At 43.2% G+C, this 27,138-nt stretch overlaps 2 protein-coding genes across 3 annotated transcripts in view; one reads left to right on the forward strand and one right to left on the reverse strand.

Annotated features, from left to right (window-relative positions):
- Window positions 1-2,551, forward strand: part of STK38 (serine/threonine kinase 38) — a 13,045-nt gene extending 10,494 nt beyond the window's left edge. The window contains exons 9-13 of the mRNA XM_009891717.1: window positions 180-297; window positions 483-606; window positions 1,345-1,440; window positions 1,693-1,787; window positions 2,442-2,551. Coding sequence (XP_009890019.1) covers window positions 180-297; window positions 483-606; window positions 1,345-1,440; window positions 1,693-1,787; window positions 2,442-2,551 — 543 coding nt within the window. The remainder of the gene's footprint in view (window positions 1-179; window positions 298-482; window positions 607-1,344; window positions 1,441-1,692; window positions 1,788-2,441) is intronic.
- Window positions 2,552-9,766: 7,215 nt separating this feature from the next.
- Window positions 9,767-24,282, reverse strand: KCTD20 (potassium channel tetramerization domain containing 20). 2 transcript variants are annotated; one of them, XM_009891718.1, is made up of 8 exons: window positions 24,208-24,282; window positions 15,467-15,666; window positions 14,445-14,724; window positions 13,441-13,543; window positions 12,773-12,893; window positions 11,621-11,818; window positions 10,862-10,972; window positions 9,767-10,255 (listed from the first exon to the last, which is right to left on the reverse strand). In XM_009891718.1, the coding sequence occupies exons 1-8, from the start codon at window positions 24,216-24,218 to the stop codon at window positions 9,963-9,965; spliced, it is 1,317 nt and encodes a 438-aa protein (XP_009890020.1). In that variant the 5' UTR covers window positions 24,219-24,282; the 3' UTR covers window positions 9,767-9,962. The 2 variants fall into 2 exon arrangements, with proteins under 2 accessions (XP_009890020.1, XP_009890021.1); XM_009891719.1 differs by lacking the exon at window positions 24,208-24,282 and having other exon boundaries at window positions 15,518-15,661.
- Window positions 24,283-27,138: the final 2,856 nt, after the last annotated feature.

The raw sequence follows: 27,138 nt of genomic DNA on the forward strand, positions 1-27,138 counted from the left end.
TCCCATTAACGTGTTGATTTTGTCTCTACGTATCTCGAAATTAAGGCTTTAAACAACTTTGCTAAAGGATCGTGGAGACAATCTGGTGTCTTCCTCAAAATAACCGTTGTTGCATAAGTTCCCATTTCCATATTGGGCAGATTTCTCTAAAGATGCATAACTGGTGGTGTTTGTTCCAGGCTTTTTCTACTGTGGGTACTCCGGATTACATTGCCCCTGAAGTTTTCATGCAGACTGGCTACAACAAGCTTTGTGACTGGTGGTCACTTGGGGTCATCATGTACGAGATGTTGATCGGTAAGAAAGAGGCGGTGCACAAGTTTTAAGCAGGAATTGTGGTATGGGACATCGGCTGTATTTATGTGCTTGGGGTCAGGTTCTCCTTGAGTGGTCTGTGATGTTTGTTCTGCTGCACTGTAGAGTTCAGTAACAACAGGAACTATTTTTGCTTTATACAGGATTGTATTTTTCTTTCTTTTCAGGTTATCCACCGTTCTGTTCTGAGACTCCTCAAGAAACATATAAGAAAGTAATGAATTGGAAAGAGACTCTCACGTTTCCTCCAGAAGTTCCAATATCTGATAAAGCAAAGGACCTTATTTTAAGGTGCCAACCATATAGTTTGCCGGTCAATGGAGTACTCATTTTCTTGTCTTGCAGACTGTGCTGTGTACCTCTCATAAGTTGTTTCACAAGAAAAAACCTGATGGTTGTGACAGCTGCATACTCTGTTAGGCACGTGCATCAAGTGCTGAGCTCCCTTGTCAAATACATTTGTCTCTCAGAGGCCATTTACTGGAGCCGCGACTGAACTATACTAAAAAGGAGCTCCCATGTAAATGCTGCTGGTCTGGCAAAAAAAAGAATGTTTCTGCTCTTTATTTGTCTGTGAGCTTCTTGTGGAAGCAACTTAATCTTTTTGCCAGAGCTACCTTCTTACAGTAGCGATGGTTTTGACACTGTATGCACTGGAGCATACAAACGTATCCCAGTGCGTGCTGACTCTTGCTCTTTCATGTATATTTTCAACCATTTACCTATTCTCAGGACAGAAATATAAATGTCTAGCTTTTTAGGCTTTATATGTTCTCCTGCTCTACGCTGGTCCTGAAATAGAAAGGGCACGTTATCCTGTTGGGAAAGAATACCGCATCTGAATTGTAGCATTTGACATGATGTTCCCAAGCATAACTTTGTGCGTTGGTTTTGCAGTGGGAGTTCTTGACCTGCTCCATTTATATGTTAAGCAACCGTAGTAGTCTCAGTTCAGAAAGCCGTTCCATTTCTGCATGGAATGCTTTCGTTTTCATTCTTCCTTCATTTTCATTCTTCCTTCCATCCCAGATTTTGCTGTGAATGGGAGCACAGAATTGGTGCATCTGGTGTGGAGGAAATAAAGAGTAACCCATTCTTTGAAGGGGTAGATTGGGAGCATATCAGGTAAGATGCTTTGCAGAAAAGCAAGCTGCTCTTCTCTACGGACTGTTTAAAGCTAGTCCTGTTCAACAGAAGGGAGCAGCTTGACTGGCGTTTATTCTGTCTAGGTGTGGGTGAGAGAATTGTGTTCCTTATCTGAAGCTTGCTAAGGTTTAGGTACCTTCAGTCTTTGATTCTGTTAAGGAATGGAAAGTGGCTGAATCCTGCTTTCTTCTGCCTTTGGAATCTTAATGCTGAAACTGCTCTTCTTGGCAGAGAGAGACCTGCTGCGATTTCAATAGAAATTAAAAGCATTGATGATACCTCAAACTTCGATGAGTTTCCAGAATCTGATATCCTTAAACCAACAGGTAAATGCTTTGATTCTGCATGTAAAAAATCCTTCCTCTTCTCCAGTAGAATAATGTAACTTTCCTGTTAATCAGAGAAAGGATCTTTCTAGATGCTAGTTTGGTGGGGGTTTTTTTTATCACAATCAAATTGTTAGCTGGTAGCCTTGTGGTGCAGAGGTGTGCAAGCTATAGTTTGGGTTTTGGGACACAGGACGCAGATTTGTGAGTGATGCGGGAGCCGCCTGAGAAAGGGCATCTCTGGGGCAGCAGCGCTCCCAGCAATTCAAATCTGAGGGGGACCTGTGAGCCCAGCACTGGAGTGCCCCCAGTACTGGCTAATTCTTGCTAGCATGGCTAACACGTAGTATAGGGGGCAGGGAGAAGGTGGGACAGAAGCGGGGATGCGTGTTGTGGTGTAAATCTCTAAAGGAACCTTCTATTTATGTGTCAGAGCATAGTCACACATTTGCTCCGTGTGTTTAAACATGTTACAGCAGTTCTTGACTGGGGTTGAAGAATGAAACCGAATGCCTGCATTGATGATACTGCTTTCTTTAGAAGCGTTGTCCCCTACTCCACATCCAGTGTTTTGTATGAAAATAAAATTTACAGTCTTCAAAGCATAATTTTATTTTTTCTGTGTCTCATCAGTGGCAACAAGCAACCATCCAGAGACTGACTACAAGAACAAAGACTGGGTTTTTATCAACTACACCTACAAGCGTTTTGAAGGTCTGACAGCCCGAGGAGCAATACCATCCTATATGAAAGCAGGAAAGTAATAAGTCTTTACCTGGGACAACTTCTGAGCCGTGGAATTCTATTCCTGTACTTCGGGTTTATACCCATCAAAAGAACTTCTTTCATTTTTTAAAGAAAACTTGAGGGCTATCAAGTCTTGGAGAAGACTTCAGGACCCTGTTTTGTTACAGACCCTGGTTGTTACTAAGGACTTTTTCTTTCTGCGCCATTGAAAAATTCCACAGAACGTTTGCATCTTCTCTGCCACAAGCACATTTTGCTGCTTCAGGAGCAAGAGTTTGTTTTCTTTGGAAATTCTTTGCCAGATTGTACAGTCCATGGGGAGATGAGAGCAAGCCTTCGCTCTGGCATTGCATAGCACGGGATGTTTATAGGGACTGTTTTGCCAGTCTTGCATTAAGTGACAAACTCGATCTGCCAATTCTGCCAGCGCTGTTTTCCCAGCGGCTAAGGACTTCAGTACAGAGGAAACAAAGCAATAATTAAAGCTTGAGATGGACAACTCTCCAGTAAACTATCCAGTAGAAGGACACAACTTGTATTGCCTTAACTTTAGTTTGTAGTGCTGTTTTTTATAATGCTGCTCGGAAGCCTCTTGAATAGCATTTCTCAACTCTGTTGCAGTGGCCTCCAGTTGCGGTGCACTTTACTTTTGGTACTAAGACAGTGACCCTCAAGCCATTTAATAGTTTTTCTAAATTAAAAAATTGTGCAACCCCCTTTTTTTTTTTTTCTCTCTTTTCTAGATAGTGATAGGAGAAACGGGGCCACTTCCTCCCCCAAACGCCAACAGTTTTCAGTTACTGTATGAACAGATGGATCTATAAACGATGCAGATACTAAAAGCCCCAGCTGGTAACACAAGTGAATCCGGAATTAGGGCAGAGAGGGAGGGAAATTCATTTAACCTGATCCTCGGTGGGAATCTTGTGTACAGTCCTGCTGCTGCCACCTTTTGGTCACTTTTAAGATCTGCTACACGTTTCCTCGGCTTACAGACGAAACCATCTCTGGTGGCCTTTTTGCTCATGGTTTTGAGCAGGACAGTATTGGATTCTTCTGAGTCTTGATGCCGGAGGCCTCCCTGGCTTTTCCTTCCAGAGCTCTTCTTGCTGGCATGGCTGAGCCATCTGTCCCTGTGGGCTTCCAAAAAGACAGTGCCTCAGGAGGTCACTTTTGGGGGCAGTAGAACCCACCATCTCCGCTCTTTGATTATTGCCTAGCATCATTTCTAGAAGAACATTCAATGATGATCAAGGAGGCTCTCCAGGAGAGCCCCCAAGTGCCTTTCCTTGCCTAGGCGTCTCTCAGAACACGACCGCATCTTGGGAAGGAGGATTCTGCCTCAGTTGAGCTTTTGGTAATTTTTTTATTTATTTTTTTTTTTTTTTTCATAACCACGAGCTCCACTTCGCACTTCCAGGGGCAGGTGGCACGAACCTTTGGGCCCGCCTGGTTCCAGTCTTTAATTTGCAATTAGATTTTTTTTTTTTTTTTTAAAAAAAAATATATATGAATGAGGTTTCTAAAAGCATGTATCGATTTGAATTGCCTTGGATTCTTGCAAACTTTTATTGGTGCTCAACACTAATTACAAGGCACAAACAAAAAAGAAAAAGCTGTTTAGAAACAAAGCTAGAGCAGTGTTTCAGAGTACAAGGAAGGCTTTCAGTTATATTTAGTCCTAACTTTCTAGATTAGGAAATGAAAGAAAACGAGTTTGTAGTGAAACCTTTTTTTTTAAATAGGTGATTTTAGGGAATTTTTACTTAGATGTCTTTTGAACTGAGTGCCATCATGAAGGACTGTTTGGGGGATCGGAAGTACCGTATATAGCTAAAACTGGGTGATAACTCATTAGCATCCTCTTCCTAACCAGCCCTCGTACTTTTTGTATGTGTCTTAGGAGTTTAATGAATTGCCATAAGCAGTTTCGATACCAGTTGGATCCCATAGAGCTGAAATGCAAAAATAGCCTTAATTAGAAGTACCAGGATCATTGTAGTGAGTAGGGCTTACTCAGATGAATAAGGGCTAACTGAAGTCATGATTTATAGAATCAGACTATAACTTTTGACTTTGACTTTTTATCAACTAGTCAGTAATAACACCTTCTGCTCCCTTTTTATTTTTTTGCAAAGGATTGCTACCAACTTCTCAAATTGCTCCATCTCCTTATCCTGCAGTTTCTTCTAACCGTTTGACAATGTTGCCTTATAAACCATCAGAAAACTAAGAGGTATTAATGTGAAAACATTTTAAAAATTCTTAACAGCTTAGCTACTGCCTTAAAATGAATAAATAAAAAAAAAAATCAAAATCCTTTAAAGCTGCTGTGGATTAGGAAGAAATGATTTTGAGTAGCTGCATTATCATCCCTTTACGAAAAGGGACTGGCATTTTTATTTATAAATACCAAAGATGAAGCTACACAATTTATAAGTTTTGATAACTCGCTGTGAAAAAACCTATATATAGTACTATGTATTGTGCATTTTTAGTGCATGTGTTTTAAAGTCTTCTGAAACCTCAGATTGTTCACTTTTTGAGTTAAAGGTGAAGTTTTTCAAAGGCACAAGGAGCAGTCGGGTACCTCACTCCTGTTGTCTTTCAGTAGAAGTTGGTGTCTCTGAATGCAGTCCTCTTGGACAGACCTTCCAGCGGTAGGTTTTGTACCCCAGCTGCACGGTAAGCCCGCCTCCTCCTACAGCTCTTGCCCAACACCAGGAAAAAAAAAGTACAGCATCTTCTCTCCAGGATCCACCCATACTTCACTGCTACCAGATTTTATATGCCTCTTCCATCTCCCATGTCAGCCAAACATTTTTCTTAGCTGCTGGCTTGTGTATTGAGGTTGTATCTATCTTTTTGCTCTCTCTTTTTTTTTTTTTTTAAAAGCTGCAAGCAGTTGCCTAGACTTCTAGGAGTAATTCCAATCTGAATTTCCAATGGATCTGAACATGAGTTATGCTGCCAGTTCATCTCTGTATCATGCCTCGCACAAAACTGCACTAAGTGTTTCTTATCACTGTGCCCTGACTCTGCCTTAACCTCTATGTTGAAAAAGTGTTCTGTAAATATTTAAAAGCTGTTAATAAATTGCATTGTAAAATCTGGCAAGTGTATTGTGTGTTGCTGGGGGAGCCAACTTTTTATGGAACGATCTTTGCATTGTGTTGTGTAAATAAAGTCCTCTTAGTAAACATAATCTTGCTAGAGTGTTTTGTTTTTACAAACTGGTATCTCTCAGGGTTTTGTGGGTTTTTTTTTTTTTCAGATTTGAAATTGATTTTGGAGTTAAGGGTTTGGATATAAGAATGCAATGACAACTCATGGGTTGAAGATTGCATTTCCAAAGGATGCACAGCAGACGTGAAGAAATGAGCACCCCCGTAAAGATGAAAGACAGGGATGACCTGAGAAATCGAGCCTTTCTGGGCGGGATGTGCCTGGCCTCCGGGCAGGCGTGCACACGACCGGCTGCCTGCAGCGGTAAATGTCACCTCAGTTTACCAACTTCAGGGCAAGTTGTTTTGAATCTTTTCCTCTTTCTATTTTTAAAAGGGATAATAAGCAGTGAGCCAGTGGCATTGGAAGCAAAGCTATGACCCTTCATTTTTTTTTTTTTCTACCAGTTTGTAACATGCCAAAAATCAAACTTGCACTTCTTACTTCATTGCTTCCCATTTGCAACAGCCCCACTTGTGGGTACAAGTTCATGTTATCACTTCAGAAATTCCAGCTTTGTTCAAACTCTAATGCCTTTCTCAAGCTTCATCAAGAAAACCCTTGAAACACATCCAACACTGAAGATGGAAATAAAAGCCAGACCTGCTCCAAAGCTGTTTTCTTCCAAAGACAGAAGTAGAAGTGGCGAGCATCTCTCACAGCACGCTAACCAAAAATAGCACGAGGGCCTGTTAGAGATGCTGCATAGCTTGTGGGTTAAGTAGTGTTGTCTCATACCTGTGCTATGTGCTGCTTTTAGAACATCACTGCACTGAGTTGGTAAACTTTGAGGTCCTCTCAGCACCTGCAGTAGTGACACTTCTTGGGCGGCTGCTGCACAAGGTCCCTGCCAAACCAACCGCGCTCTGCCTGATGAGAAACTACGTTTAAGGTTTTGGGGTCACAAGCCACGCTTGCTTTATGAAGCAAGGACACAACGCCTTCTAGCAGTCTATCCCCTCCCCATGTTCTACTCCAGACTTAAAACAATTTTTAAAAGAGCCAAACAAGCCACATATAATTTATACTTTAATACAGAAAAGAAACCATACAGCTGTAGTTCATACACACCACAGGTAACACTTCAGTATATCTAGAATAAGACAAAACTTGTTCTTGTACCTGAATAGCAGGTGACAATGAGAAAAGGAGGAAAAGCAAATGGATACTTTTTCAATTCCATTTACTGTTCCAGTGGAACTCAACCCTACTTAAAAAACCAAAACAACACAAAAACCCAACAAACCCTCCAGAATTCATCTTTAATTGCTTGGGAAAGCCAATAAACTACAGTGGCTTTTTAGAGTGATAAAAACCGCATGGAAATCATGGAAGCCAGATACCTCCATCCCATGCTGAAGGTCCAACTGATTACCGAGAATCCCAACAAGCTCCTCCAAGGCATTGACAGTCTTTAACCCTCACACAATGGCTGGGGGCAGTTAAGCGCCTGGGGTCACCATTTCTAATAAACTGGCTAAATCCTTCAAGAGCCCCAGCTAACGCTGGGCTCAGGGACGGACACCGGTGGGGTTTGTTTTGGCCGAATGTGGTACTTAGCTGCCAGATCCCATCAGGTGCCATCCATGTCAGATCCTTGGCACCTGATTCCTTGACATGGGTTAGCGCTCAACAACACGCACGTTCAAGTCCTAAGAGCAGAACGTGGGTAGACCCCAATTCCGAGTCAGCCGATAGCAATACGCATTTACTTAAAACTTACATTGCTGTAAAAATAAATACACACACAAATATATCCATTGGGCCGGGGGGCAAGTTCCATCATTGCTGGGGGGACAGTCTCACCAGTGCCTTTGCTTGATTTGTGGGAATGGCTCGTTACCAAGGCAGGTAATGGGTTTGGGCTGGCCCTTAACTGGAAGGTTAATGGTCCACATGTCTTCCTTTCTCTACTACAAAAATAGAAATTCATCTAGAGCAATAACAGAAAGTGATTGCACACCACCTCTGTGCAGATACTGAAGGACACTTCTCTATACTGATCCAATGACACACAGGGAGGATTTTTCAAAAGCAGTCTGTTGGACCTGGGTATCTAAACCCTGGGATGCTAAGGAAGTCCTGAAGCACTTTTGGGAATCTTCCCAAAGGCACTTAATAAAAAGAAGACATCTATTGGCTGCACTTAGGAAAGAAGCTAAGAACAGAAACACTGTAAATAATGGAACCTGTATCTATACAAATGGGAACTAAATATATCAGCAAGTACATGCCTTGCCAGAGATTTTGTTACTCTCCACTAAAACGACACTCGTAAACCTTCAGGAAAATTTGTGATTGATACTGTCATGTTATGTACACTGAGAAAAAAACCCCATCCTTAGCAGCAAAACAGTAACAGCAATCTTCAATGCTAGGTCCAATATTCACTTTGCAGACAGATGGAGAATAACTGATGATGCAACCCTGACACCAAAGGATTAAACCTTCGAGGAGCAGACTGATGCCCACCTCTATTTTGCCAAGTATAACCAGGTCGCTCAATACATAAGCGTCACAGGTTTCAACAGCAGTCAATTGCAAGAGAAGAACTGCCCTGAATTTAACAGTTTTGCAAGCTCCCTCCCTCCCTCTCTTTCTTTTTGAATCAGAAAGGTTTGGGTTGGAAGGGACCTTGAAGATCGAGTTCCAACCCCCCTGCCCTGGGCAGGGACACCTCCCCCCAGCCCAGGTTGCTCCAAGCCCCGTCCAACCTGGCCTTGAACACCTCCAGGGATGGAGCGATTAGGTTGCAGCTGTTCTCTGCAACAGCACCGTATTTAAGTACTCCACTTTGGGTACGTGAAACCTCTACAGAGCCATCAGAAACGATGGCTTTGTAAGGCAGGCCTGTTGTGGTTGACGTGTAGCTCGGCTGCGGCAGTACTGAACTCGCTGTGTGCTAACCGGGGGGTTAAACAAGCCCACAGGTAACGCCGTGCTGCAGGAACGGGACCAGCTAGGCTCCAAGAGAACTGAGCTAAACCAGCCTGGAGCGCGTCTAGACTTACAGTCACAGCTTTGTTGGCCCCGAATCCAGAATGAACAGAGCCTTAACCACAGACTACGATAATATATTCAGAGCAGCAAAAAGGAGAGCTGTTCCCAGGTGTGTGTATTTTTCTCTGCTGAAAGCTGTTTTAGTACTGGTATTTCTTACCTTCCTGACAGCAAAATGGTCCAGTCAGTTCCAAATTGGGAAGAATATAGCTGGCCTTTAAAAGCTGCAACAGTAGAGTGCTCCTTGGAGAGTCTACAGAGATTTTGACTGACTAAGGTTGATGAAACCAAGGATTTTACTCAGGTAGTAAACTGTCTGTACTGGGAGTTCCTCCACTGGCTTTTTTTGTCTTAGCAGGGGCATGGAGACAACTGAAAGTCTTCAGCATGCACAGTCACCTCTAGAAAGCTGCTTACATCTATTAGGCTATGAAACAGGCTTACTTTATTGATAAAGTATCAACTACACCTCTTCTTTTTTGCTTTTTCCTTCAGCATGATCTACTTGTTTTACTGAACTTAACATACAACATCCCTAAAAACAGTGATTCCATCTTACGGAGAAGTATATATGGGAAATTCCTGCGCAGAGGCATATGCTTCCTACGGAACTAGTTCGTCCTTCCCGAGAAGGGCAGTACAACACGCTGGATGCAAAGCCAGGTGGCAGTGTAAACAGATTCCTCCAAACTCAGGATTTTGCTGTCATTTCTCCACACTCAGTATTTTGCTGTCACAACTGTGCTACATTTCTGCTGGTTGATGAAAGAGTATCATCTGTCCCGCTTTGATGTTCAGTCCTTTGTAAGTGATTATCAGAAAAGCAAAGCTAAGTGCCTAATGGTAAAGGAAAGCTTTGTCTTGACAGGCCCAGAATTTCCTCTTTCATGTCAAACAAGACGTTTTTAAATACTGCTGCTCCTCTTTTTAAAAATTTAGGTAAAATATTCAGCACCCACCAATCTGGAAGCCTTTGTAGTAGAAACAAACAGCATAATTTCTTTTTGTTTGAGGAGATGTTGCTTTTGATTGCACAATTAGACTATGGAGTGTGGCTCTTTATTAACATGCTTGAAATACGACAATGTAGTAAGAGCATGAACGAGGACAAAGCACCTTGCAGGAGTCTGCGTTCCATCACCTGGGATGAAACTCTGCTGAGACATTCCCACATCAAGCAGGACTATCCACCCTGAGCCACGACTAATCTGGTAGATCGTTAACAGCCATCTGGGAGAACGGTGCGTTTAGCCTGTCCAGTTCATCTACTTGCGGGGGGTGATGCATTATAACCTCATGGTCCTCTGAAACGTCATCACCCACAGTGACTAGGTTTGTTAGAGATTTGCTCCGAACACACTGGAAATCAACATGACGGCTTTTGCCTTCTTCCTTTTCCCATGACATCTGGATGAACGGCCGTTGAACATAGTTGTATATCACTTCTGACCGGCCGCCAGGTCTCCTCTTCACCTTCTCTTTACAGGTGGGATATCCTGAAAACACAAACAGCCAGTCAGTTGCACAACACACCTTTCACTTGCACAAAGGGGCAGTAGGATCCCAGAAGAACAGCTAGGCAGGGGTGATTACGGGGACAGGGGGGAATTGTAGAGAAATGCTCACATTCCACATTATTGGCCTGCTTTCTTCTCCCCTGAAAAGACGGTGTAGCATTGTGTGTAGTCATACAATCAATGGCTGCGCAGCATTAGCCATTTGGTGAACAAACATAGCTACTAGAAAAATAAGAGTCTCCCAGGACAGATCACAGCATTCCCTAAGCTCCCTAAGGGAATGCTTGGACCAGGAGGCAGAAGTGTTTGACTCCCCTTTCCTGTTTACTTGGTCCTAAAGAGACAGGGCTTGCTGGTACATGCTACATATCTTTCATTTTCCTTTAAGTTTTAAGCCTCCTGGCCAATTTCAGTGTAACATGATAGAGGTGAAGGAACATGCCCAGCTTCTACTAGTTTCATGAAAATAAATGCCGAGGAAAACACAGAGCAAAACAGGAAATGCCTGGAGTCCAGAGGAAACCAGGCTTTACTGACTACGGAGTCACCTGTTTTAGAATTTCCTTTGTTGAAGAAATACTTTACCTTCAATGCCAATGCGAATATTTTTCAGGCCCCGTTCCTTTAATACAGCTTTTGCAACATCGCGATTCTCGATGTACTTGAAGAATCTGTACAGCTTGGAACTGTAAAGGACTTGAGAAATAAAAAGGGTGATGAGAATCTACAAGGAGGGACCTTCTCCCCATTTTTGACATGCTCAGCTGTGGGGATGCCAAAACCCAGGTCTGGTTTCCAAGAACTACTTCAGGTGTCCGTTCTCATCCCTGGGATTAACTGCACTTCCCTGGTGGGAAGGTAGTGATGCACATTACAGTCTGGACAGAACGGGTGGTGATGGATGTGTAAAGCAAAGAGCTTTCACTCACTGGGGAGCCAGGTAAAGGCTTAGTGGGAGGCAGCAAACCAAAGGAAGAGATGCAGTGAGTGCTGTCAATACCAATGCAGGGAATTAGACCTCTAACTAGCCAGGTACCCTGCCTCTAGCAGTAGCCAGTTCAGAAGAAACGTACAAAACAGCACCCCATGTACCAGCATCTCTTCCTGGAGGAAGACTGCTGTTTGGGCAACGGAATCACAGAATCACAGAATGGTCAGGGTTGGAAGGGACATCTGGAGGTCATCTAGTCCAACCCCCCCGCCAGAGCGGGGTCACCTACAGCAGGTTGCACAGGACGGCGTCCAGGTGGGTTTGGACTGTTTTTGAACAGGTCCTTTCCATATGGCCACATATCTGCGTGTGCACTAAACACAGAGCCAGCAGCTCCAACGCAGTGCCCTTACTTTGCGAGTACTCCTCTCCCATTGGAGGTGGATGATCTTCATCCCAGTCCACAGTGTCTTCATCCGTCAGCACGACAATATGGCATTCACGTTCCCCTTTCCTTGCGCTATCCACCATTATAGGCAGAATTAGCTCCTCCAGGTAGCTGTCAAACTGCTTGTGAGCACCATCATTGGAGAGCTCATGTAACAGAGCGCCTAATGAGACATAAATCATATGATGAGCTTTTTTACACAGTATGAAAATGTATCTCAGCTCTACACTTTGCAGATACATTCAAGAGCACAGCCTGCATTTTTCTTTAGACAAACTCCCTAACATATGTTCAGATGCACAGTTTCCAGCTCCAGAACTGGCAAAATCAGATATATGAGACTGCATTTCAAATGGGATGCAAATGACACTGTAGAACCATTACATTACCATTAAAAAAACACCAAGGTCCAATCAATACAGCAAAACAGTAAAAGACTGAATAATTAATTCATTACGATACTTAAATTTCCAGCACCAACCTCTGTCCTTGAAAGCACGTTTTCTGCCTGCTCTGTGATCACTCATCAGAGGACAGGGTAGGAAATCCCACCCAAGGCCTCTGCTATAATACTATATGCCCCATTTCTGCCTTTCACAGATTTGCCTATGTTAAAAGTACTTTTTTTTTTTTTTTTTTTGCCAGCATACCCACAAAAAGCTGCTCCCCATCAGATCCCATCATGACTAGGAACTCTCTCCTACTTTCCAGCTCCGGTGTCTTTGGTTCCTGTTCTGCTCATCATCCATCAGCTTAAATTATTCACGATTCTCTGGTACATTTTAGACAGGAGTTATAACCCTGCTTTTAGCTTTCATTTTGTTTGGCTGTAACAGCCTCTTCTCAGCCTCTGTTACAAGAGGAGACTACAATTTTGATGATTTGCATTTGCTTTTTTGAGCAAGGTGTCTGCGTTCTGCAGGATTCAATCACTTCACTTTGGATTGATGCAGCAAAAGAGGAAACTGTTTAAATGCAATGCATACATAACTCCTAGTGGAGACAATATCTTCATGCTTAAACTAAAGCACACAATTAAGAAATGCACTGAATCAGGATCAGAGTGCTCAACACCACGCAGATGATCTCCTAAGAGCTGATTTCTCTCCATACTTACTTAAATCCTGACATTTGATTGTGTTGAAATCGAAGTTTATGCAGAGGTAGTCACATGTGTCTCGAAGGTCTGGGATGGAAATCCCATCAGGGCAGTTAATGATTCCGGTTTTGTAATAATCCTGCAAATAAAATGACAGTTTTTTCAGAGAAAAATTAAGAGTAGCTTGGACTCCGATCATTTTTAATTAGTTCTTTGTTTTGTTAACCAACATTTGGGAATTACAGAGGCTATATATAGCTCTGTGAGCAGTAAAACCAGCCATGCTTGTCCGAGAATCTACGCCTCTTTGCAGATCCTCATGGGTCTGATAAACGGTGAGCTCCAGTTAAAACTTTTCCCATGGCATAGGGTTTCATAACATCTCATATGTAATATGCATTTATATGCAAATGCAAGGTCAGGACACAGCTCAGGAACTACAATGGCATGACACAAGAAAGGTAAAAGGCAATGTGAACAAATATCTGAAACAATGAGTCATACCAAAGTCTATTTTTTTTTTTTAAATCAAAATGCAAAACAGTAATAAAAGAATATGTCCCAGGGGTTGTGCAGCTGCCTGGGAGATGGCTCAGTTTTGCACACGTGACAAACAGACTGTGTTTTGTTGTGTGTGGTTTTTTTTTTTTTTTTTCTCTCTCTACAATCTGCAAACATCTCCTTACCAGCACAGTCCGGAACACAGCTGAGCTAATTCCTTCTGCGATTTCATATTCTCCCTTTTCATTTGGCCTGGTGAAATTATATTCTCTTCCCGGTCCAAACATCCTGAACAGATAAAAATCTATGTAAGTGCACGAGTACAGTTAAATGCACTAATTCTGGAGACCGATAGGTGCACTGAGGTTAAACAAAACCAGCAGTGACACATATATACAGTAACTTGAAACCTACGCTCAAATCGCTTACAGTAAATAAGCACAAGAGCTGTCTCAGCTAAGTCCTCCTACAGCCGGACTCTGTCTGCCACTATAGCTACTGTATCATACGGACCAAGCCACAGCTTAAAGGAACAGAGAATTCAGCCCTGGATCAGAAAATACCCTGGCAATGAAGCCCTTTCACTGAGGCTACGCGAGATAACCGCCACGTGCCTTTTGATCCCTTGTCTTACACGACCTGCGCAAGGGTTAGTAACCCGACAGAACCTGTCCCCCTTTGGTCAGAGAGGGGGGACAGTGCTGCTGGCGAAACAAAAATAAAATAATCAGTGCTTCTTGTTGCATCAATAGGCTCCAACCTTTAAGCCGTGTTACAGGGAGCTGAGTAACTTCTCTTATGGGAGAGTATCATAAGATAACAGCAGATGGGTGACGGAACATTATCATTTTCCCCATTCTGGAAAGGAATTTGTCAGCTGTAACCAGATGTACTACTTACAAACCAGGCACACGCTTGGACAGAAGGCAAAAGCAGACCATGTCTAGCACAAAGTGCACATTGTTTGAAGGAAGTGGACTGAAGGGAGAATGTTATCTAGGGAACTACCAACTCTCTCTACATCTGATCTTGTCTTCAAGGCCTCTCCCACAGTGAAGTTCTGAAAGAGGTCAACCTTGCTTGGCTTGTGTGTACAGATGAGATGACAAAACAAAAATTAGGGGTTTATTCCATTTTAGCAAACATTTGACCCCCTTGCGGTATCTTGAAAATGGTGGAAATCACCCACCTTCCCAGCATAGTATCAGGGTGAGCCGTGAAAATCTGTGGATTCACTGCAAAGCGAGTGCCATCTACCACAAGTGTCACTTTCTCTGGAGCCACTGTTTGTGAATTGATGCTCGAAGACAAAGCGCAGCATCCATGGCGTTCCTGGGTATTAAAATACTCTGGCTGTCTCTTATTTCCATCTTGGAAATGACAGTTGTGCGTGTCTTCAGGAGCAGACAACATGCTACTGATCTGGGGAGTTATGGGACAAGCAGCGTGTCGGCATTCAGAATCTAAACCTGAGAGAGACAAACAAATATTGCAAGGGTAAGATATAATTTATTGAAAAACATAGTTTCATAGTAACACTTTCTACTGTAATGAGAAAATGGAGTCATACAATAACAAGGGATGTCAATATACATAACTGTCCGAGTAATGTTATATGACATAAAACTAGACTGCAGTCAGTTTTCAATTTGAAAACGTCAAATTGAGCCAGCGGTTGGATTTTGGATAAAAAATTTCCTGATGAACCATGATGCTTAATACTCCTTGTTAAAGCAAGATGGATTCAGAGGGTACAGAACAGGAGCACAGGAACTAGACAAGGCCAGAAATACAGACGCCTAGCACTGACACCGACTCTCACAGGGAAGCTGGAGCAGCAGCAGCAGCACACACCACGCTAGAGGAGGTTTAAGCCAGCAGTGCTCGATGCCCGGGCCATGGTGGGCACACAGCTCATCAGCACTGTCCAGCTACTTTCAGTTTATCTGTTTAGGAACAGCCTCAGGAGGAGCTGCAAGTTGGGCGGCCAGGGCACAGCCACGTGAGGATGTTGCCAAGACAGCAAGACCCTAAACTCTGCTGTGGACCTTTGTCCTTTACGCCAGCCTGGCAAAGGCAGGGTACGCACATTCTGCACTCCCCAGCACAAACTGCTCTGGGACACTGGAATTCTTCCAAAACGTAACACCCCTCAAAAAAAAAAAATAATCTCCCTTAAAGGCTACTATATGGTAAAGATGTTACCCTCACCCTCAGTCCTGGGAACTGCCGCAGGGCTGTGACCTCCGAGCACCGCATTACTTTCTTGTGACTCATGGATTGCTACAGTTATGTTTTCCACAGGGCAACTGGACTCTGGATTTCTTGACCAGTCTGTCCCACCAGCACAGTTAACATTCATGCTGGGCCTCCGTGATGTCAGGAGTTGGTTGCGTTTCCTAAGAGAAGAGCTAGGAGAGAAAATACCGGGTTGTTAATTTTGGAAGAAATTCCCAAGCAATGAAGCTCAAAGCCCTGTATGCAGTCCTGCAAGCAAAGTCCCTCAGGCTCAAAAGGCTTTTCTTCAGAGGCTTCACTGGACTTCAGAGAGGCGTAGGATGCTAGTTATGCCCCTGCACTAACCTAGGAAGAGGAAGAAACAAAAGTATTCATGTAACCAGGGGTCTATTTAATCTGTAATTTTTTAAAAGTAAGTCTGAAGCTGCTGATGTCTTTAGATCACGTGTGTGTTCCTGCAAAAACCCTCCTGGCCTCCAGACCACTAGAGCCCTTTAAAAATGTTTACATATCTCTTGATTCCCAGCACTGCCAAAGTGAGCTCTGGAACACAGCTATAGCCCAAAATACAAGATTTTCCCAGTTAACAGTTAACTTTGCCTCTTAACCACTCTGAGCTTTGACTAGGAGGTTCCCTGCTCCAAGTGATTGCTTTTTTGGGGGTCTTCCTTCTTCCTGATTTATCACCCTCCTGTGACATAGTGTTCATCCCAGTATTTAACCCAATATAGTCCTACACAAATACTCAGATCACAGAGAACAGCCTTGACCGCAGTGGCCTTACACCCATCACACCCTGGCTCAGCCCAGTACACACACTGCTTTAACCAATGCCATTCGAATCTTAAACGTTCTTCCAGCATATGCAGAGAGACATCTTCCATTATTGCTCTTTGGCCATTTCACTCTTAAGTGAAATCAGTTTTCCCTGTTCCCATCTTTAAGACTCCCTTCATTCCACTCCTTTATGTCTTCAAACAGATTTCTTTTGCTGTCTCTTTCAAAAAAAATCACTCTCATTGGCATATATTTTGTCCTGCTATTACCTTGGACAAGAAACAGCTCTCCATTCTTGGCCTTAAGTGTTTTCCTTTCACTCTCTCAAACATAAAACACCAATTTCCTCATTAATGAATTTTCCCAATTTCCCCCCTGCAGAACAATTGTCCTGTGTCTTTTTCTTGGCAGAATTAGGACTGCAGGGCTCGCGGGTGCCATCTATAAAGCATGGGGCTAGATACAAACCAGAGAAAATACAGCACTAATAAAACAACAAAATGCCAAACAAGAGTTGGCGAGTTTTCTGCTCAGGACCTGCTGAGGATGAAGGCCTTAATGAGCGGTTAAATCAGTGGTGGGTTTCAAGCCCATCGTTACTGGCAGTCAGCGTAAACATTTCATTCTTAATTAGAAATTTTAAAAAGGAATGACAATTCCTTCCTCTTGATCTGTAAAACCGAAACTAAGCTGCCAGCATTATTCTATCTGTGTATTTTTAGAAAAATCTGTTGCTTACGCATCATGTGATATTCATCAGAAGGAAGATTTTTGGCAACAGCAAAACCATGTGAAAAGCTACTGTATTCTTTCTTTTTTTTTTTAAAAGGCTCTGGCCGGCTGGTAGGAACAGCCGCGAGGAGCCTCCGAGGGTCACCGTGGATCCACAGACCGCGCAGTGCGGAGCACATCACCACGCGCCTCTCCTCTCCCCGGCGTGGCTGGGGCTGTCATCACAACCCCAGAGAACTCTCTCTGGAATTATCCATATAAGTGAGCAAATGTACAGCACATGCAGAAAACGCTGTCTGAAGTAAACTCAAATATGCAAACGCTCACAGCGTACAACACTCTCTTAAAAAAAACCCACCTTTAAATCAATTCCAGAACTGACAATTTCAAATACAGCAAAAAAAAATAAAAATTCAACCATTCCCCTATTTCATACAGCCTACTGTAATTATCGTGAGGACACTGAGTTTTCCAGACTGCAAACGTTGACACATTTATACAACTAACACTGGTTTCAAACACAATCACTGAATTCTAAACATTACGCTATATATTTTGACCAAAATGCTTTAAAATTTGGTGACTGCACAGAAAGCCAAAATATATTTTTTTAAAGCTGCAGTTTGATTTACTTAGGCAAAAGTGTTTTGAGATGGGGAAAAGAAATCCTTGTTGAGAGGATACATATTCATCTTGGGATAGCCCTTAAGAGGAGTCCTTCGTGTGACTGGGAGGAACACAAACAACATACTGGGGTGCGTCTCAGGAACTCTTTTTTCCCTTCCAAACTTTCCTGTATAGAAACAAGCTCCCTGATAAAACTGAGATGCTAACACACACACTTGGAAAGGATTTTGCTCTCTGAGCTGAGAAGAACTCTATTAAGCAAGCTCGATAAGCATAAAATTTACTTCTTAGGCCTCTTTCTTTCGAGAGTGCTCCACCGCTGCAGTTCTGCCAACAAGCTCCCCCTGCGCCGTCTGAACAATCTCTTAACTATTTAATGCATTACTTAGCAGAGAGGAGAATTTAGGCAGGCAGGCAGATCAATAAGCAGTTTATACCCAGGCAAACAGCGGCTTTATCAAGAGACGCTTACATTCCATAACTTCACAAGAGGCTTGCCTTATAAGCTGTATTTAAGGGATGTCAAATACAGACTGAATTTTCACAACAATCAAATTGGTTTGACGAACACGGCAATCTGCAACTTGACAATCGCCTTAAGCTTTGAATTAAATGCACACACAGCTCAAGAGACCCTGACTGCCATTCAGCAGCGTCCTCTGCTACGGCATCTCAGAAAATATTTACAGAAATATCATCAGATACATAGGAACTACATTTCATTAGTTTGCCATGATCATTTTCCCACCCTTTTCTGCTTGATCTACTAAGCAGGATTTTTAGGGAAAAAAGCCCAAGCTGTTGACACCTTTCTCCTCATTCTCCACTATTCCACTGAGTTTAGCACCAGGGAAAGGTGCTCAAAACTGCAGAGACGGGAAAATTCAGAAATAGATGCTGCTCTTTACAACTGGTGGCTCTTACAAGCATCAGATCTGACTTTCCTCATTAAACCTACAGGAAGCCGAACGTTCAGCCCTGCTGACAGCCCGAGTTGAACCAGGCTAACGCTGCTTTCCTGTCTGCTGTCCCCTCTTGGCATGCCCAAATCCTACACCTTGCCTGTCAGCAGAATTGAGGCAAATGAGTACGGATTCCTTCAGCACATCTGGCTGGTACAATAAATACCCAAACTAGTCATTTAACATGACAAACATATTGCAATCACGCATACAACCCAGTAGGGAAACTAGTACATAAAGACTTCAGAAGGCCATACTCACGCCTGACCAGCTTACAAATGTCCCGGTTTCCTTTCATGCCTAAGATCAAGGTGAACTACCCGTGGTGAGAATGAATACCTATAAATAATAATTAGCACTATTCATCTTCAAAGCTTTTAACAAATATTAACCGCTCGTTGCTCCTAACAGCCCCGGGAAGCACTGCAGGGAAGTCTTTTATGAGAGGAAAGAGGGAAAGGAAAAAAAAAAAGAGACATAATCTTCAGGACCAGCCAGAGTACCGGGCCCACCAACTAAGGAGGTGTTACGCTGACTTTCAGCGCGTTCGCTGCTCACGCTCCCTGGCTGCGCACCCACAACCACCCTGCGGTCAGCAGGACAAATACTCGCAGGTTACCATCTTCTCCTGAGGTCTGCTTCCACACACGTTTCTACCCCGTGGTACGCACAAATTGGCTCGTACCACAGAATTCATCACAGGCAGTAAACAAACACCCCGGGTTCCTAGCTCGCTTTGCAGTAATTTCTTTGCACACTCAGATCCTGAAGGACCAGACAGGGACCAGTCTGCAGAGGAGCTGAAGACTCACAGCTTGTGGATAGCTGGATTTTGGGAGCTGGGAACTCAGGAACATCAAAAGCCCTATGTCACATTCAGCACTAAAGATCACAGAAAGAGCTCCTAAATAGGCTGTGATTTTTTTTTTTTTTTGTGAAAGGAAAGAAATATTACAGTCAAAAAATCACAACTCCCATCTGACTCTGGCAGTTGGTTTTGCCTAACTTGGAGCGTGCAGCTCCTTCCTCCCTCCAGAACACAACTGTTAAGAATGAGCTCCGCAACCAAACAAGCATCTCTGTTCTCCAAACCACATGCCGATGGCCACAGTGAAGTCATCTTTATTTGAACTCGTTTAGAGCCACTACTTTTGAGAGAAAAATATGGAAGTGATATTTAAGTGGTGGGTTTTTATAACACAAATGGGAAACAAAGTTTTATTTAGCAAAGCGTCTTTGGCACAAACAATTCATGTTACAAAACCTTTTGCAGAGATAGAGGCTGATCCTTCTTCTATGTAATTCTTCAGAAAGAAGGAAGCGCACTGGAATGTAAAAAGGCCGGGACGATCTTTTCAGCACATTATCCTTCCCCACCCTAATGAATCTGAAGCACATCCAAAGCCGTTTCCCAAGGTACACAGTTCTCACCCACCTACTGGAAGGAGCTGAATGGCTGAACTTGTACAGACCAACGTAAACAGTACGTAAGTGACGTCTGCAAGGAAATGAAACTCAAATACATGTCCAGCAGAGAAAACCCATTTAGATGCAGGACATTTTATTACACAAAAGATAACAAAAGCATCAGTACTGACTTGCTGGTTTCTAGCTTTTTATCGTATTACTTGTTCCTTATCCTTCCCCTTGGGATTTTTTTTTAAAGAGCCATTATAAAATAGTTTCGGTATCAGGTTTGCAGAAATTCACAGAAACTTCAAAGAAAAATAATGAAAAGCTGAGCTGTCAGAATCCATTGAGGAGTAAAGCCCTTTACTGTAACATCTGACAGCTTATGCACTGCTTCACTGTCATCTGGCATGACAAGAAGGAAGTCAGAAGAGAATAAAAATAGTAGAAGCGAGTAACCTTACTTCACCATTCCGTTTGCCAATGGCAAAGAACGACCAGCACGTTGAGCGAGTGAATCAGATGGTTAGCAATCTTCCTCTCTTCCTAAACCACAGCGTAACCACGATGACTGAAATAAAACTCCAGACAACTCATTTTTAAGGTGACAACACTCCTTTAAATCTACAAAAACATTCCCGTGTACAATTATTCTCAGAAATATGAGCAAGCAGGAAACACGCATACGCAGGGTGTGCCTGACCTAATTCTACAGTCTACTACTTTAGAACAAGATGTATTTCTAATATAATCACACACCTTTTAGTTTAGCCTTGCTTTAATTTCTTAAAACGTATCCTTGGAACACAAAACCAGAAAAAATAAATTGGCAATGACTGAATTCCTCCTCTGGAGAGAAAAAAGGAAATCTCACAGGCTTAAGCTAAATAACGAGAAGTATTTCCTGCACATCAGGATTAGCGAATCAGTATAGGGTACGGCTAAACCACAGCAGGGAGTGCGGCACAGAGATACCCACGCCAGGAGAGATCCGCCGGCCAAGGCTTTGCCGTGCCATACACAACGTGTGGATTTGTCAGTCCTGTACCACGCCGAGTCTGTACACCCGCCCTCTCTCATGCGCTACTCACCACTCACACGCATCTTCTCTCCGTTGGGCTGCTCTCATGCACCCTACACAATTTTGGGAATTTGGTTACGTAAAAAAGCAGCGATTAAACTTGCTATGATAAAATATCATCTTAGCAAGTAGGCAGCAATCCAACTTTCTACTTTTTTTATGACAACTATTTGCTGTTGATCGTCAGACGCATACTTTCCCAGACAGAAGGAGGAAGAGGAAAAAAACACCATACTGCTTGTCAGCTCGGTGGCAATAAAAACTCCCGGGTCGCAGAGAAGCATTCCAGAGGGCCGTGCAAAATGAGAGTAACCCAACCGTTAGAAAGGAAGGCAAAATTTAAAAATTTCTTCTCTATTAAAGATTGAGAACAGATCTGGGGTCTCATTCTGTAAATATGAAGAAAATCCACTAAAAACAGCAGGTCTGAACTTGCATTAATGAGACTGGAGTCAAACCCGAGGAAATTTGTCCCCAGCTTCTGTTCACTCCCACACCTGTAACTTTGGAGTCCCTGAAGATTTAAAAAAATTAAACGGTGAGAGTATGGAAAGGAAACAGCATTGAAAGGCACTGGAAAAAAAACCTGCCAGGCTGTGCCTGCTCTCGTCTCAACTGAGCTTCCCCCATCTTATGCTCTGCTTTGTTCCCTTTGGCATTCCCAGTAAGAGGGAAAAACAGCATCATTAGGAAATTGGAAAACACAAAATAAGTATTAAAACTGCCTATTAAAACACATCTTCAGTATAAATGGTATAAAACTCAACTAGAGTTTAAAACACAAGGAGCTGCCTTTCCTTTTACAAGTTGCTTGGCGTAAACACAAGCCTATCGCAACGCTTTATTTACTTAAAAATAAAAGTGAGCGATGGGCCCACGTTGTCAGTACTGCACAGTGTACAATGGTAGAAAGACACTTCTAACGCAGTGACACATCCCGCTTTTAAATCTTACTCCCTGCTTTCGGCCAAATTCTACAGCCTTTAAACATTTTAAGATCTGGAGGGTCTGTCTCTCAGTCACTAGCAGGTGGTTTGTTGTTTGTTGGGTTTTTTTAAAATAATTTTTCCAGCTGTCAAGTACAAACGTGGTTCTTCACTTACTATTTCTCTCTTAAGCGTAAGACTCATCTAGAAGATCAGATTTTACCCTCTTCCAGAATGTGAAGGGCCATGTGTGAAGTCTCACATAAGCAGGGAAGCTGGTGTCACCACGCTGCCCTGGGCTAGTGTACCTTCTAGCACAGGGGCCTGAGCCCCGGGCACCGTCCTGAGCCCCGGGCACCGTCCTGAGCAGCTGAATCAAACAAGGGATGCTCAAGGTGATGTGACACTTGGCACTTCTGAGGTTGGCACCTGTAGATATGCCTGTATCCCAGGGGTACAACATAAGGGTGCATTCACCCAAATTGCATCAGATAGAAAAATCTACCTGAAGCCTTTAATATGCTTTTCTCATACCTACTAATGATCCTCGCTTCTTTGTCTGCTCTAGACACAAACATAACCAGACAATAAAAGGGTGATTTATAGGTTGAACTAGCACAGGCACATTACAAAAGGCTTTTCCCTTGTTATGAAATAACTATCAATATACAGAGGATTCATTTTCCATCTGGCTTTGAAATATAGATGGAAAATAATGTCCAGCAGGACTGATGCAATGCAGAACAGCCTGCAAATTCTGGCAAGAGACAGCAAGAAGGCTGATGAAATGCTTGATTGTTTTCCCCTCTTCTGTGCATAGTGCTTCACTGTTAGTGAAGTTTATGGACTTGAACTCGTTTACTTGAGTCTTAACAAAAATCCACTCTTCCTACAAACGCAATTCAAAACTAGTCTGCAATATAGTTTTAAAGGTTTAACACTGCGCATCCACACCTTGATTTAAGACCCATGGCTCACCAGGTTCTTCCAGCGCCTGGTTTAGATGCCGAAAACTCACATCGTTGCTGATGGCACTGACCCACATCAGCGCCCCACACTGACAGCATCATTTCTTTTGCCAACCTATAACAACCAAGACTGATATATGCAGAAAACTTGTTGAGATTTATTAAGTAACTTTTCCAAAATAGGTAAGTTATACTGTGGCAGCCTCATCAACTGGAATAGACGAAGCACATCCAATAATGGCCTACCTCTGGGTGTCTCAGAAGGGAACAAAACTTCGGAATAAGGCAGCAGGTTAGTGCTTTGCTAGGGCTATTTCCACCCCGTGAGGCTCAAAGGTACCAGTGTTAAAGAGCACAACCAAGCAACCACTATTCACACTCCTGAGTTTAAGATAGTAATCTGAAAAATCATAGTTCTTACATTTGATCCTCATAAAGAGCTTAGCACTAGCAAAGCTGCCATGACTATCAGGTTATCTGATTAAATTCGGTCAGCAAAGTAAATAAAGCTGGCCATGCCAATATAGAATATATACAGAATATATATCCTTTCTAGCCAGAAGGATGGACTATGCAGATCTGAGCAGGGTAAGGGGAAAAACCCCGGCGAAAGATGAGCTGTTGCAAATATAAGCAGGATCATCTTCTCTGGAGACAGGGAAAACAAGTGTTCCCCTGCTAAAATAGAATACTGAGCTAAATAAAGTTTTAAGGCAGGTGACACCTACGGGTTATACTTTGTCTTCACCTGTGTTAGATTAAGCTACAAATACTTACACAAAAATCTTCAACAGAAGCCATAGCAGCAGGCAAGAGTTTTGCCCTGTATTCTGTTCCACCATTTTCTACAAAACTACTTACAAAGCTTTCAGAAAAAAACCCACATTTTAACAAAGCATAAAAGCAAGACCTACCTTAACCCTCCAGATTTTAAAGTGCTATTTTCTTTCTCAATTTCTCAGGCAGTTAAATCTAACTTGGTTTCAAATTCACACCAATTCCTACAGCTACACTACAAGAAGTCAAAACTTCTTGATTACAAGCTATAGGAAAAAAAGCATAAGGACAACAGTATTTCTGAGAAGGCTCTACCCCAAAGGTGATGTACCTGCAGCAATCAGAACTTCTGAACAGCAATAATCACCCACGTTTCCTCCTGTAACTCAGGAGCAAAGCCTCTGCCAAGCCCAGACCCCCCCCCCCCCCCCAAACAACCCAGCTCCTTACTTACTGGCGGCTCATGTGTTCTCAGTGCTACCAGCACCAATATCCCCAAATCCTTCTTTAATAGAGGGAAGCACTAAGTCAGGGCAAAGCTTCAGAGTTTAAACTGTTTGTGCGGCAATGGTCACTCCCCCAAAGCCCAGATGTCTGATTCATGTAAATATTTCAATTTAAAAGTCCTCCCCCCCCTCCATCCCCAGCTGATTCATGAAAAGTTTGAATAGAAAAATCTGTATGGTAACAAATAGCTTTATTTTAAGCCTCCTGTTTTCAGCAAAGCGCCCCCCCAACCCCCCCGATGCCTGGTTCATCCTGTTTTTGCAGGAATGGTGCGGTAGAAAAAGTGCAGTTTTATTAAACTCTCGATGCCGTATGGTTAAATGCACTCCTGCCACTCATCTGCTACTCATCCCTCACGCAGGCAGAAAGGAATTAACTCCAGAAGTTCTGAGTATGTACACAACCGTGTGCATACAGATTTCTGAGTCCAGAAGACCTTGGACTTGGGCCCAAACAAATTCACAGTAACTGAGGATAAAATTAGTTATTTTGATCTGTTAATTCCCCTCAAGATGCATTGCTAACGAGCCCCAATAAGCACTTTCTTCCCTCCGAGCTTGGCTGCCCATGCACACACTTGCACTTGCATTACACCTTTATGTCACCTGGAAACATCACCCTCTATCAGTTCAAATATTAAATCAATCACTCCATTGTTCTTAATGCTTTCCCCTAAGATACATCTGGATTGCTCAGAGACGGCTCCAAACAAAATTTCACAGAATGACAGAATTAAATACACCATATATCATCAAGAATATATCATTTTTAATGCAAATAAACCTGAAGTAGGAGGAAACTGTTTTCATCCTGACTCATGCCAGTGACAAAGCACGTGTGCGCATGGATGAGTTTTAAAGTCTGATCATTACACAGCACCTGATTAAGGAAAGATGCTTTAAGAGATATCTTACCTAAAAACAAACCAATCAATCCAACATAATAAAAACAAGTTGTCACTAATCTACTGACTCATGTTTGTTCTGTACATACATACAACGTATTGCAAGAACTTTTTATAACTTTTGGTTTGGGGGAAGCTTTTCATTCTTTAATATTCCACTATTTAGTCTGTCCAGCTACAGCTGCAATAAAGCACCTGTAGCCTGTTAAGGAGATTGGGGGGATGTAAAGAAGGAGCAACAGCCTCTCATCCCTAAGGCATACTGTCCTGCACAAGGGGAGGTGGGACACCTTCATTCAGGACTACGACAACTCCACACAGAGCACATGATGCTCGAGAACAAAGCAGCTTGTTGCACTTTCAAAGCATGTAGTAGAGCATTCACCCCAAAAATCAGCAAGGAGGAGACAGCAGGGTACTACTTAACACTTCGGCTCACACGTGAGGGGCTGAACACCCCGTAACCCTCCTGTCTCCTTCACCACAGCGGCCTCGGGAGAGCCAGAAACTGCAGACAGTGTCTGAAGCGCAGTACTTGGAGCTGCCGTCACCATCACCCGCAACTTTGCCCTGCAGTGCAGGGTCCCAACACCACCACCCAGCCTGCAGCACCATAAAGGACCTTATTTGCTTCTGGCATAGCAACTATCCAGTGCGGATCCTCCTCAGATGAGGTTTGGTGTATTAACAATCAGCGTACACTGAAATACACAATAGTTTTAATACGCGTGGATGATTTTACAGGGGAACATTGGCTGAGAGAATATTCAGACTACAGCAAAAATAGTCCTCTCCTCACTTACTGAGCTTTTAGTTTCCTGCAAAAAGTTAGTTGATGTTTCACCCATAGCAAAAAGCACCAACTTGCTTTGACTCTTATTTTAGAGAGGCTGTGAGCTGCTTGAAACTCCACCTTCCTTCTCTGGAAGGGATCCCAACAAGTAACTGCTAACTCATTCCCAGCTCATCTGCTACAACTCCAACTGCCATTCATTTTTAACCAATTACATGGCAGCAACTCGAAAAACTAACAATAGATGGCAGATTTTTGAAAGTTGAATGCAGTTAGAGTCGCTATTCACCAAAGAGATTTCAGCATAACAGGGCATAGAGCACTAAAAAAAAAATAAATCCAAACCAACCAGGAAAGCTGCACACTGATTAACGCAATGCAATTCAATTTGAAAGTAAATATTCCAGTCTTGAAAAAACAGCTCCTCTGTATGACAGTCCGGAGGAGCTCAGTGCTTACCGATGGACCCGAATGGGCTCTGATCTACCTACAGCCCTCTGCCTGTTTCAGGGCCCGAGGGAGGCTGCGCACAGGGGACGGGACGGGAAGAAGGCTCAGCACAGCACGCCAGCCCCGGGCCAGGCACCGCCGCCAGCGATCAGAGGTCCAGCGGCACTTTGTGTCCAGTGTGGAAGAGCAGGACCAGGCTCGGCAAAACCATAATGCCACAACCCAGCTCAGGAGCTCTCTACCTAACTCAGGTAGCAGACAGGCTGGCATGGCACCCCTGCCAGGGCAGCTATCTGTCATCCCCACGGAGTGCTGCCGTATCTCACCGCAGCAGCAGCAGGGCAAGTCGCTGGAAGGCGGTTCAGATAAAGGCACGGATGCTACAGCCGTCCCGTCCAGCCGCGGAGCCGAGATACTCCCTACGAGCAGAGGCACACGCAAAGGGAAGAACATCGGTGCTGTCTGCAGGAACAACGGAGCTCTCTGAGCCAAGCAATGTGCTTAATTCACATTAAGATACAGGCAATAACAAAAAGGAAAACAAACCTAAGGCCTACCTTTGAGAGCGAGGCCGCATTAGTAAACTCTGCAAGTAATACTACAGTAATCCGAAACCAAAATAAACAGCAGAGTTTTATTTAGCGTAATTGCAGCTCTTCAGGGAAGCACATCTTGATTTATTTTTAGGGAGGTAAAAGCAGGGGCTAAAATTTGAGCTAGGTAAAGCCAAC

Source organism: Charadrius vociferus, unplaced genomic scaffold, assembly GCF_000708025.1.
Source record: "Charadrius vociferus isolate BGI_N301 unplaced genomic scaffold, ASM70802v2 scaffold819, whole genome shotgun sequence".
Classification (NCBI taxonomy): domain Eukaryota; kingdom Metazoa; phylum Chordata; class Aves; order Charadriiformes; family Charadriidae; genus Charadrius; species Charadrius vociferus.